The following is a 13287-nucleotide window of genomic DNA, read 5'->3' as shown; positions in this document are numbered from 1 at the left end:
GCCATTATTCTTTTTTTTTTTTTTTTTGTCTTTTTGCTATTTCTGGGGCCACACCCGTGGCATATGGAGTTTCCCAGGCTAGGGGTTGAATCGGAGCTGTAGCCACCGGCTTACGCCAGAGCCACAGCAACGCAGGATCCGAGCCGCGTCTGCAACCTACACCACAGCTCACGGCAACGCCGGATCGTCAACCCACTGAGCAAGGGCAGGGACCGAACCCGCAACCTCATGGTTTCTAGTCGGATTCGTTAACCACTGCGCCACGACGGGAACTCCTATGCCAGTATTCTAATACAACTTTTGTTGCTGATTCCTAGAAGCCATTTGATCTCTATAAAATTTTTTCCCCCATGAAACATTTTACTTCCTTAGTTCCACCCTCTCTCTATGTAGACTGATATCAACCATTCTGTTCCTATCTGTAAACTTCTCTTTTTTTCACTTCCTTAAATGTTGCTATTCTTTAGAATTCTATCTTAGTTCTGCTGTCATAGTACATAAATCTCCATGGCTGATCTCATCCACTGTTTTGGTTTCAAAATTTTAAGCCTAGATCTTTCTCTTGACCTCTAGCCCATGTAATTTCATGTAGATATATTGAAATAGCCTCCTGCATTGTTGTCTTTCAATCAATAATCCACACTTGTTCACCTTATGTTAAATAAATGATATGTTTAAAAAGAAAAGTAGATCTTGCTACCCATTTGCTTAAAATCCTTCATTGACTCCTCTTAAACTCTCAGGGTAAAGTTTCTGTTCTTCAGTTCACAGATGCATTTACCTCTCCAATCTTATATTTAGTGAAGCTACTGGTATTTTGCATTCTATTTTTAAGCTATGTTCTTACTAGAACACATCATTCCTTCTACTACTCTTGGGCTTTCCATATGCTAATCTCTCTGTCTGGAGTACCATCTACCCACTTGTTTCATGATTAACTCCTATTTTCTTCAAAGCTTTGCTGAAGAGTCTTCTAGGTCTTTCTTCAACTATAATAAAGACTGAGAAAATGAATTTAATTGTTCTTATATCTGATCAAGGTAATTAACTGCCACAGGTATTCTAAAAATGGAAGGACCTTAGTAAATAACATTATATACAGGTAAATGTTAATATTACTTAGCTATGAATTATAGATATCTTTATATAAATAAATATTAAGTATTATTATCATTACACATTTGGTGCTATTCTATGCTTTTTGAAACATTATTTCACTTCCTATGTTATAATCTAGGGATTGAATTTTAGAATATCCTACTTCTCTATATCCCCTTTACAAAGCCCGATCTATTGCGATGTACACAGTAGGATCAAGAAACACCTATAATAAATAAATGGAAAACAGAGGATGTCAGAGGGTACTCTGGTTGGTTGGTCGGTTCTATTGCTCAAGATGATTCATTTAAACTAACCTGGAGGGGAACCAGGAGGCATGTTAGCGTTTTAAAGATATCCAGGAAAGATTTTCAGTGAGGAAAAATCCCACTTCTACCCCTTTTACCTAAATTTATATCACTTTAATTCAAAACACTTTTTTCCTCTCAGTAAAGATGAATAACCAATATCAATATTTTTAAACAGTTTTTGTGATAGATTCCATATAGTATTACTCAACATAGGCAGCACTGTAACAGCAAAGACCACAAAATTAAAATTTTTACTTACTCTTGAAGCAATTTATATACTACTCTATCTCAATTCGTGTGAAAATAAAATAGTAAACTCTAAAACAGAGGTGAGGAGGAACTGAGGGAAAGGGCTACAAACTCAGCAAAGCAATTTTATTACTGTATATTAGTAATTACACATGATAATCATAAATTACTTACCTCCAATTTATTATGGGTCTGTGTGAAGAGAGAAGGTTTGCTTCTGATTTTAAGGTGGATTCCTGAATTTGTTTGAGGGCCTCTTCTAATGGAGGAACTGATTTTTGAAAAACTAAGAGCATAATAAAGATCAAATAGTAAAGAATCACTTCATCTTAAACAATCTCTATATATAATTTAATTGGTCAATGACAAAATACAACCTTAAAACTTTCATAAAAAATATTTTTTAGAATAGTATAAATCTGTATTTTTTTTCTTTTAAGGGCTGCACCTGTGGCATATGGAAGTTTCTGGGCTAAGGGTTAAACTGGAGCTGCAGCTGCCAGCCTATGCCACAGCCACAGCAATGCTGAATTATTAACCCACTGAGCAAGGCCAGGGATCAAACCCGCATCCTCGTGGATACTAGCTGGATTCTTAACCCACTGAGTCACAAAAGAAACACCTAGAATTGTACAAATATTTTAAATTTAGGTATCTAATTCCCCAATGAGAAATCCCCAAATTCTCATTACCAATTCTAAGGATATTTATTTGGAGAAGTGAAACTCTGAGAAATCTCCAAGCTCTTTGGTCTAGCATACAAACTCAAATATATCTGATCTCACAGTCCTTAAATTTTTGACAAAATTTATAAATACTCTTATGAAGATATAAAAACACCACTTGGAGTTCCTGTTGTGGCTCAGTGGGTTAAGACTCCAACAGAGTATCCATGATGATGTGGGTTCAATCCATGGCTTTGCTCAGTGAGATAAGGATCTGGCATAGCCCCAAGCTGCAGCATAGGTTGCAGATGTGGCTCATATCTTGCGTCGCTATGGCTGTGGTTGTGGCACAGGCCAGCAGCTGCAGCTCTGATTCAACCCCTAGCCTGAGAATTTCCATATGCTGCAGAGTGGCCCTAAAAAGAAAAAACAAAACAACACCAGTTATCATTTACTGAGCACTTACTGTTATGCACATTATTTTTAAGCACATCATATGTATTAACTAATTTAATTTAGGCACTAAGGCCTATGAGGCAGATGCTATCTGAATCTCCATTTTATAACTGAAGAAACTGAAGCATGAAAAGCTAAGTAACTGGTTCATTGACATACACTTTATGAACACTCATCTACATACCACAGTGCACAACCTCTAATCCAACCCTATCTCTCATATGTATCCACTTCCCCCAAACTTTCCACTGTGTACTTTGGTATACACTTCCTTGTTTTAGGTGAAATACAGCTGCTTTTTAAAGATACTGCTTCTGCAGCCCTCTTATGAGGAGTCATTACTTTCCTCCCACCACATATTACAATTAACTCTCTGGTTTCACTACCAATCTTTCTTCTCCTTTAAAAAATCCATATGAAATGAGATTTTCCCACTATTGTAATGTTTGTTGTTTACCTTAAAATTTTTAAGCAAAACCAGTATATTATTATGTATGGACTAGTCTGCACTTGAACTCTATAGAGTCAAGGAATAACTGTATAATATACTAGTGAAAAATATAATGTTATAGGATGGTTTGCTGGATATTCTAATCATAAAGGACCAATCCTTTTGAGGCAGATACTATCAAGCTTTAGATTTTGATTGCTTCTCTACTTAGCATAATCAAGGTCCACAATGACTTTTTTGTTGATAAAACTAATGGCCCGTTGTATAGCTTGATGAATGTTAAAAATTTCTTTTGTTGAAATTAAAGATATTCAAAATAAGTGGACTTTAGTAGACATATTTTAATTACTCCCTATCCTTGTATGAATGGAGAATAAGAATCTAGGGTGACCTACAGCTTTTATCCTTACAGCTGGCATTGAAGTTTTACTTCTAAATAGTCTTGAATCAGCTGTTAATACAGGAACATTTCTGAATGCCCCATGTCAGAGGCACAAATTTGTCTCTGGAACGTGACTGTGTAAGTCTGAGTGGATCTTTCACATAAGCTATAGTCAGAGCACCAAAAAAGGACAGAGTGCTGGGACTTTACTGAGCTTAGTGAAATGTTAAAGGTTTATTTGTGCTAGATTATAGTCTGAGACTTGTTTTTATTAAACTTCATCACTTGTTGTCTATCAAAGAGAACTTAAAAACTACCTTTAAAACTAACTTAGGTCAATTTACAAACACCCATTACTGCTTCTTCCTTTTTCTCTGAGTCTTCTCCCTGGGGCACAGGTTCCAACCTGATTGCTATTCTTCCATTTTTTCTCTATTCCATGTGGATCTTTCTTTTAGTCTTAGTTGTACTGGAGTCTTTCTGCTGGTTTCTATTTAGTTTTCAGTGAGACTTTTCCCACTTGTACATGTATTTTGATGTGTTTGCTAGGGAAGGTGAATTCCATGTCCTCCTACTGCATCAACTTGATCTCCCTAAGTGTATATTCTAATTTTCGCCTTTTCTTATACAGAAGGAAGAATATCATGTGTACTCATCTAGACCTTGTTTTTATACTTAATAACTATTCTGAAAATCAGGGGTAGGTCCAGGTTCTATGAGAGTATAATGCTTATACAATTTAGAAGCTGTCATAGAGAAAAAATAATGCAAAATTACTAATATAAAATTAGATTAGGGGCTATGACAGTGAGGGCTCCTGAAACTTAAACCTTATCCATTTCATGGTTAATTTACTTCCGCTGAAGATCTTTCCAAATCAGTCCATAAAAAGTTTCCCCATTATTTTTTATATTTGCATAATATTCCATTGAGTGAATATGTATGTCATTTGTTTTTACTAAAACTCCTGACTTTCTGTACCTAGACCCTTTGGGAAAAATAATACCTATGGATGAAGTACGCTCAGGCAGTGGTACACAACTGACTACTTCCTCTTTGTTAAAACTTTTTTTTTTTTGGCCTGTTGCTCAGTATTTTCTTTGTCTGCTTTTGTTTCCTTGATAACTTCTCAAAATCCATTCTTAGTTTTTATTTCTCCACTTATAATAAATGCCAGTGTGCATTATGGTTTTATCTTAGGCCCTATTCTCAATCTGCAATTTATACCCAATATTTATTTTACCTTTCCCCATGGTTTCCTTTACCTTTCCCCATGGCTTCCTTTAGTAACTATGTATCTATTCATCAGTGATTCTTAAATATAATTTCTATTCCATATCTTTTTCTTAGGTTTCAGATACATATTTTTAGGTGCTGATTTGATTTCCCCATTTGCATGAACCATAGGAGGCTCAAATATCAAAGTTAATAAATGATCTTTCATATCTCTAAACTGATTTTCCTCCATTATTTGTAACCTTGATTAATATTATAATCCACCAAAACAATTAATTAATTAAAAAAGCACTTATTGAGTGCTATAAACCTGTGAGGCTCTCTGCTAAGTCCTGAGGGTACTGTTCTAGTCTTTCTTCCAGGACTCCTGATAAATTAGTAATTAAATCTTTGTCCTGAATATATTACATCCTATCTCTATATCCAGTTCAGTACTTTAATGTAGCAGCTTAACGCCTCTTGCCTTAAATACTGAAATAGTCTCCTACTAGTTTATCAACTTAAGTGTATCTTTACTTTAATTCACCTTCCATGTTCTATCTATAATTATTTTTCTAACAAATAAATCTGATTTTAGCACAAACCCTTAGTTTCCTATGTAATATCTATTTTTCTCTTTATTCCTTAGCAACACATTCTATATTGTTAGGAGGCTTCTAGGAAAACAGAGGGTATACCCTCATCTTTCTGTCCTTTACATTTCTTCCTTCTTCTTGCCTACAACATTGACATGATATCTGGAGTTAGAGCTGCTATTATGTGATCATGAAGGTGAAGCTATTAACCACATACTGAGGATAGTTGAGCTGAGAGACAGGAGACTGGGTTCCCAGTGACACTGCTTAATCATCAAATCAGCTCTTGACTGTCTTCCTGAGGACTTCACATTACATGAAAGAAACATAAACCTGTATCATATTTAAGCTATCATTGTATTTAGCAGTGCTACTTAGCTGCCCTTAGTTTCAGTAAAATCTTGTTCTTTCAGTAAGATCTCTCACTGGCTTCCTTTCCAGTTGAAAAAAATTTAAGTGTACTATGTTTTGTATAAATATGAAATTCCTAGCATGGTATACAAAGCTCTTTGAGAATTGTTCCCACTCATTTTTCTAGTCTTATATCTATTATTTTCTCCTCTTTTGTCCCATCCTATGCTTTGGATACACTTTAGATTTGCAATACAATAATTTATTTGCAAAAGCTATTCCTTATGTCTGGGATGTATTAAAATTTCCTCTGCTTGGCAAAATGCTTACTCTTCAAGATTCGAATTAAGACATTTTCCCAGGGATGCGATCCCTGATGTCCCTGCATGTGTTTAGTATTCTTTCCTCTGTGCTCTCATAGTTCTCTACACTCTCTGCTACCATAGCAATTATAATTCCATTTATTGACATTAATTGTTCATATTACTTTCATCTCCAAAATAAGCTGTGAGATCTTTAATAGTAGAGTACAATTAGATTTCTCTGTATCTCATTATCTCAGTTTAGCCCAGGGCTGAGTACAATGTGTTGCTGAACACATAAAGGTTCTGCTTGTCTTTTTCCTTTAGAAGAAAAAGGACATTTTGACATTTTGATGCTAATTCTGTGTTACTATGTAAGACATAAAAAAATGTAGATGTGATACTGAAGAATCAAACAATCATTTAAAATTCTTAATTGGTTCTGGTCATAATTTGTTGGATTATGTAACTCTGTGGACTTTTTTTATATTTTGCCAGTCTCTCAAATATGAATTCGAACAAAAATTTGACTAAAATGTCAAAATGAATGTGAAACTAATTTACTAAACCTGAATATTAAATTTTCTTTTATATTAAATCAGTTTTATTTAAATTAGTTTTAAAAAGACAAAACACTGTAAGCCAGTATGAAGTAAAATTAAACTTGTGAGCTTTCCAGATCTACCAGTAGAGTAACAAAATATTAATTCTTCAAATTAAACCTAAATCAAATTGCAAATTTTTCATTTGGTTAAAGTCCTATTACTCAAAAGGCATAGTGATCTTTTTAAGCCTGAATTTCCACTTGGCTCCTTAACTTGTCATTTGATTGTTTACTCAAGTTGAGTGTGTTTATAATTATCTTTTTTGTTTTCATATTGCTCTAGAAATTAAGGCACCTGCTCTCCTCCGCTGTGAAAGAGGAATATGGGCACGCTGGAATTTTTCAGTAACTTCTTCAAACTTCTGTTTTCTTTGTTGAAGTATTTGCTCTCTGATTTGGTATTCTCTTTCTTCTTGTTCTTTTCGTTTTTCCTCAAAAGCTCTATATTTAAAACATAACATAGATAACAGAATTAGGCAGTAAAAAAAAATCTCCACACAGAAAATAGTTTCAAAACAATGCATTTATTATATAATAATGTTTCCATATTTCAAAAGTTTGATTACTTAGAAACAAGTTTTAAATAAAAAAGACCCTTTACTAAGCATTTAAATACACAGTGGTAATTTCAGAACCTTACCTAGGTCTTTTGCAACTAAGAGAAGGTCTATAATGAGGCTCTTTCTAATTGGAGCAGGCCTGCACACACTTCACATTTCTATTTCCCAAGCCCTGCTGTGGAAAAAAATCTTTCCTAAGAAGCTACACTATTTTCTGTAGTGTGAAGAATTAATTCACTGGTAAAAGAAGCTGCCTTGCAAACTATGGAGTAGCCAGGAAAATACTCAATATTTCTCTTTTTTTAGACCAAAAGTTTGAAACTGGCAGTCATGTTACACCTGAACTGTGTTAAAAATCCAGACAACTGGAGATGCTGTTGTGGCTCAGCAGTAACGAAACTGACTAGTATCCATGAGGATGAGGGTTTGATCCCTGGCCTTGCTTAGTAAGTTAAAGATCTGGCGTTGCTGTGGCTATGGTATAGGCTGGCAGCTGCAGCTCTGATTGGACCCCTAGCCTGGGAACTTCCATGCACATGTGGCCCTGAAAAGCAATGACAAGAACAAAAAAATCCAGAAAATTTACATCAAAATCTTGATTCTCAGCCTGACTTAAAAATATGAAAGATTTGACAACCCTGGACTCTTATTCACATATGGTTATAAACACCTGCCTATGATTCTTACCATTCCCTATTTTTCTTAACTTTCCTATTTCATTTATTTCCAATTGCCTCTAGGCATTTGAGTCTATATTCAAAGAATTAATCTCAAAGAATTAATTTTTTTCATAAAAATGTATATGTTTAGTGATTTTATAATTATCTTCTGGAAAATGGGAAAAATGAAGAAGCACGACTACAGCTCACTTTTAGGGAAATCTCCAGTGACCTTTGGTAATAAAGGGAGTTGCGGGGGAAGTTGACGAGAATGCTTTAAAATTTTTAGTGCCATATGTTACTATTAAGCATCTTTCTATTGGTTGGAGCATTATTCTAATTTAAATAACTCAGATTTAGGGAACTATAACTTTGGGTAATAGGACTATAGATCTTCAAGTGGTCCAACCTCTGTGGTAGGTGGCAGGTAGTGGGAGTTGCAGCACAGGTAGGAGAGATTTTTACCTCCCAAGACAATCTCCTTCAAGAGTACCCCCAAGTCAAAACAAGGAAGGCTGCATTCACAACTTGATTCAACATAGCACTGATCAATTAGGCAAAAAAAAAAAAAAAAAAAAAAAAAAAAAAGTATCTACGTTGGAAACAAGTAAAATTTCCTCTCTTCACAGACAACACGATATTATGTGTAGAAATTTCTAAAGATTCCACAAAAACACTATTAGCGCTATTAAACAAATTCAGCAAAGTTGTAGGATATGAAATCAATACACAAAATCACCTGCATTTCTATACATTAAAATGAACAATCTGGAAAGTAAATTAAGAAAACAATTCCATTTACAATATTACCAAAGAGAATAAAATACTTAGAAATAAACTTAAGGAGGTGAAAGACTTGTATACTGAAACTACAAAACATTGATGGAAGAAATTTAAAAAGACAGATAAGTGCAAAGACATCCCAAGTTCATGGTTTAGAAGACTTAATATTGTTAAGCTATTGATGCTATCCAAAGTGACAATTCTTATTAAAATCTCATTTTTTTTATAGAAATAGAAAGATCTATTCTAAAATGTGTATGAAATCTCAAGGGACCCCAAATAGCTGAAATAATCTTGATCAAGAACAAAAGTGGATGTCTCACACTTCCTGCTTTTAAAACTTACTATAAATCCATGGTAATCAAAGTAGTGTGGTACTTGCATAAAGACAGACTTATATGTGAATGGAGTATATTTGAGAGCCCAGAAAGAAACCTTGCATGGTCAAATGATTTTCCATAGGGTGCCAAAACCTTGTGTCCTTGAGGAAAGACAGTCTTTTCAGTAAATGGTATTGGGAAAACTGAGTATCCATGTGCAGAAGAATGATGTTGGATCCTTACCTTACAGTATATACAAAAATTAACTCAAAAGAGATAAAAAACCTAAATAAAAGAACCCAAACTATTAAACTCTTAGAAGAAAACATAGAGGAAAAGTTTCACTAGATTTGGCAATAGCTTCTTGGACATGACATCAAAAGCATAGGCAATAAAAGAAAAAATAAATTTGACTTTATCAAAATCAAAAGCTTTTATGCACCAAAGAATATTATCAACAGTTAAAAGGCAATCCACAAAATGGGAGAAAAGATTTGCAAATCACATATCTGATAAGGGATTGATATAATGAATATATAAAGAACCCCCAGAACTCAACAACAAAAATAACATGATTAAACAATGGCAAAGGATTTGAATAGACATTACTCCAAAGATAAACAAATTCCAACAAGCACATGAAAAGATGCTCAACATCATTAATCATTAGGAAAATGCAAATCAAAATCCACTGTACACCTATCAGGATGGCTATCATATATTTAAAAACCCCAGAAAATTACAATTGTTGATGAGGAAATGGGGAAATTGGAAGCCTTTATGCCTTGCTAGTGCAAATGTAAAATGAACAGCTGCTAGAGAAAATGGTATGATAATTCCTCAAAAAATTACATAGAATTATCATATGATTCTACTTCTGGGAACATACTTAAAAGAAGTGAAATCAGGAGCTCAAATATATGGTTGTATACTTATGTTCATAGCAGCATAAGCCAAAAGGTAGGAGCAACTCAAGCATTTATTGACAGATGAATGGATAATCAAAATGTAATATCAATATACAATGAAATATTATTCAACCTTAAAAAGAAGGAAATTCTGACACATTCTACAACATGGATGAAACCTGAAGACATTCTGATAAGTAAAGTAAGCCAAACACAAAAGGACAAATCTTATATAATTCCACTAGTAGGAGGTACCTAGAACAGTAAAATTCATAGAGACAGGAAGAGCAAAAGTGGTTGCCAGGGTCTGGAGGGAGAAAGGGTATGGGGAATTAGTTTTTAACAGGTACAGAGTTTCAGCTGGGGAAGATGAAAATGTTCTGGAGACGGATGATGGTGGGGTTGCACAAAAATGTGAATGTACTTAATGTCACAACTATACCCTTAAAAGCGGTTAAAATGGTAAATTTTATGTTATGTATATTTTATCACGATAAAAAATAAAAATCCCCCCAGGCCTTTGATATTGAGGGTATTTTCTCAACTGTATGTGATGGACAATGCAAGTGCAGCTGTAAGCTCTTTTGTCCAATCAGACTGAACTCCTAAACCTCTCTATACTAAGATACAATTTATCATCACTGTCCGCTAGAAATAAATGTAAGGAGAATTTAATTTTACATTTTCTAGTAGACACATTGAAAAGCAGGAGAATTTTAGTATTTTATTTAACTCAATATAATCAAAATATTTATCATTTCACCATGGATCAATGTAAAAATTATTAGAATATTTCATATACTTTTTTGTACTAAGTGTATTTTTACATATCAATTTGGACTGGTCACATCTTAAGTGCTCAATGGACACATCAGACTAATAGTCATCTTAATAGACTCTGCTGGTAGACAGTATGGTTTTCTGAAGAAGGAAGGGCTTTTGCAGCAAGCAAAAACTTAAGGACAAGGAAGCCAGGTTAGAAACTAGGAAGACTTATAAAAGGATTAATTTAACTCCTTAAATAATCTTCTATTAGATCAAAGGAAAACACAGTTTTCATCTAATTTTACAAAAATTATCATATTACTATTGTAAGAAAGATAAAATATAATTGATGTTAACATTGGTTTTGTATTAGTAGATGCAGAATAGCAAATGTGTGTGAACTTTTTACAGCTTAAGCACTTAAAGGAAAATAAAAATATAATGAAGAAATAAATGGTAGTTATTTTAAAAAAGAAATAAATGGAAATTTTAGAGTTGAAAAGTACAATATCTGAAATAAAAAGTCACTCTTCTCATATCTCTAATCTGTCACAGCAGATTAGAGATATGAGAAGAGAGTCAGTAAACTTGAGGACAGATTAATTAGAAATTATATCATCTGAAAAATAGAACAAGATGGGAAAAGAATGAGTAACAGTTTTAGTGACCTGTGGGTCATTAAGTGATAAGTGGTCACTATTATGTGTATATGGTACAATACATGTGTAATTGGAGTCCCAGAAGCAGAAGAGAAAGAGAAGGAGGCAGAAAACATCTGAAGAATTATGGCCTAAAATTTCCCAAATCTGGTGAAAAAATATTAAATTACAGATAAAAGCAGCTCAGTGAACTCCTATTAAGATAAATATTAAAAACACAAACCTAGGCAATTTTAGTCAAACTACTGAAAACCAAAGACGAAAATAAAATCTTAAAAGTAGTCATAGGAAAAAAAAAACCACCACTTTATATAATAGGGAACAATACTATGAATGACAGCTAACTTCTCAGTGAGAAACATGGAGGTCAGAAGACAAAAATAGCTTTTTTATAACACTAAAAGAAAACAGCTGTTAACTCAGAACCCTATATTCAGTGCAACTATTTTTCAGAAATGAAGGCAATGGAGTTCTCTTGTGGCACAGTGGGTTAAGGATCTGGTGCTATCACTGCTGTGGCTCGGGTTTGATCCCTGGCTTGGGAACTTTCACATGCTGTGGTTGTGGCCAGGAAAAAAAAAAAAAAAAAAAAAAAGCAAGCAAAATAGTTATCTTCAGATAAACAAAAGCTGAGCGTATCTATTGCCAGATGTCCTGCACTATAAGAAGGAAATTCTTAGGCTAAAGGGAAATTACACCAGATGGAAACATGGATCTATATGATTAAATAAAGAACATTGGAAACATACTTATTATGTGGGTAAATGGAAAAGAGTATGTAATTCTCTCTTCTCTTAGTGTTAAAAAGACAACTGAGGCGCGCTCTAATACAAAAGATAACAACATTGTATTGTGGGTTTATAACATGCATGTAGATGTAAGAGAAATGATAAAGGATGTGAGGGCTGAGGGTAGGGTAAAAGAATTGTAATGTTGAAAGATTCTTATATTTTATGTGAAATGGTTCACTGTTAACTCTAAATAGTTAAGGATGCATATACTAATCCCTAGGAGAGTCACTGAAAAAGCAAAATTAAAAAAAAATTGGGACTAAGTCAAAGGAAGACAGGCAAGGAAGAAAAGGCAAACAATAGAAAAAACATAGAATTAATAGAAAACAAAGTTAAATGACAGACCTAAATCAAGCCATTTCAACAATTATTGAATGTAAATGGACTAAACATTCCATTTAAAAGGCAGAATCTTGGTTTTGGGAGATAATGTTCTATGAATATTTTATGTTTCTACATAGTCCAGGTCTGCGTGAAGGCATTTACAGCCAAGTTAAAAACATGTTTGTATAAAGGGACATTCCAGGACTGTAAAGCTTAGAGAAGTCTCTTCCTGGAGACAATTAGGGCAGTAAAGATAGAAATCTCTCCTTGTTTACATTCCACAGTAAAGATAAGGTTCCCTCACCACCCCCTTTCATTTGGGAAGAATGGGAAGCAGCCATGTAAAAGATCAGACATTCCAAATATTCTGGTTCCTACTCTGTAGTGAACCCCATGCTGCAACTGTAAATACTATCTGGCCCTCACTGCACTGCCTATTGGGGACTGGAAGCTGGGGAACTGACACAAAATATTGCTTTGGCTACTGCTTTTCCTAAGGAAAAATCTATGTCTTTGGATTAGGGATTTATGTTTTTCTTTTAGCCTGCCACAATATATATATGAAATTGTGATACACTAAATCATTAGCTTGCAAGCAGGTTAAAAATCTCAGCCCCTTCACACATCTCCACAATTTTTAATACTAACACTTGGTAGACTGGATATAAAGCAAGACCTAAGAGGACCACAGCAAAACAGGTTGAAAGCAAAAGGATAGAAAAGCAGAAGAAATTTATTCAACTATATTTATATTAATATCAGATGAAGTAGGTTTTAAAAAAGAAGACAAAAAACAGTATTTCATAATCATAGAAGGGTCAATTCATCAGGAAGACAT

At 34.0% G+C, this 13287-nt stretch overlaps 1 protein-coding gene across 38 annotated transcripts in view; it reads right to left on the bottom strand.

Moving 5' to 3' along the window:
• CEP126 (centrosomal protein 126) overlaps positions 1–13287 on the bottom strand; it is a 106353-nt gene that overhangs the window by 76069 nt on the left and 16997 nt on the right. For 37 of the 38 annotated variants that reach the window (XR_014815113.1, XR_014815125.1, XR_014815108.1 and 34 more), the window contains exons 3-4: positions 6976–7121; positions 1833–1944 (exon numbers count right to left, since the gene is read on the bottom strand). Coding sequence is in view for 14 of the 38 variants with exons in the window: in XM_084975805.1 (XP_084831931.1) it covers positions 1833–1944; positions 6976–7121 (258 nt within the window). In the remaining 24 variants the exon portion in view is untranslated. Of the gene's footprint in view, positions 1–1832; positions 1947–6975; positions 7122–13287 lie in introns of those variants that run through there. The other variant, XM_084975820.1, reaches the window with a different exon arrangement.

This window comes from Sus scrofa, chromosome 9, assembly GCF_054392235.1.
Source record: "Sus scrofa isolate SSC_HxYL_T2T_F1_AM1 chromosome 9, Sscrofa_HxYL_maternal_Yorkshire_Landrace_v2.0, whole genome shotgun sequence".
Taxonomy (NCBI): Eukaryota; Metazoa; Chordata; class Mammalia; order Artiodactyla; family Suidae; genus Sus; species Sus scrofa.
The sequence above is the reverse complement of the archived record's forward strand: the minus strand, read 5'-3'. Positions and strand labels throughout refer to the sequence as shown.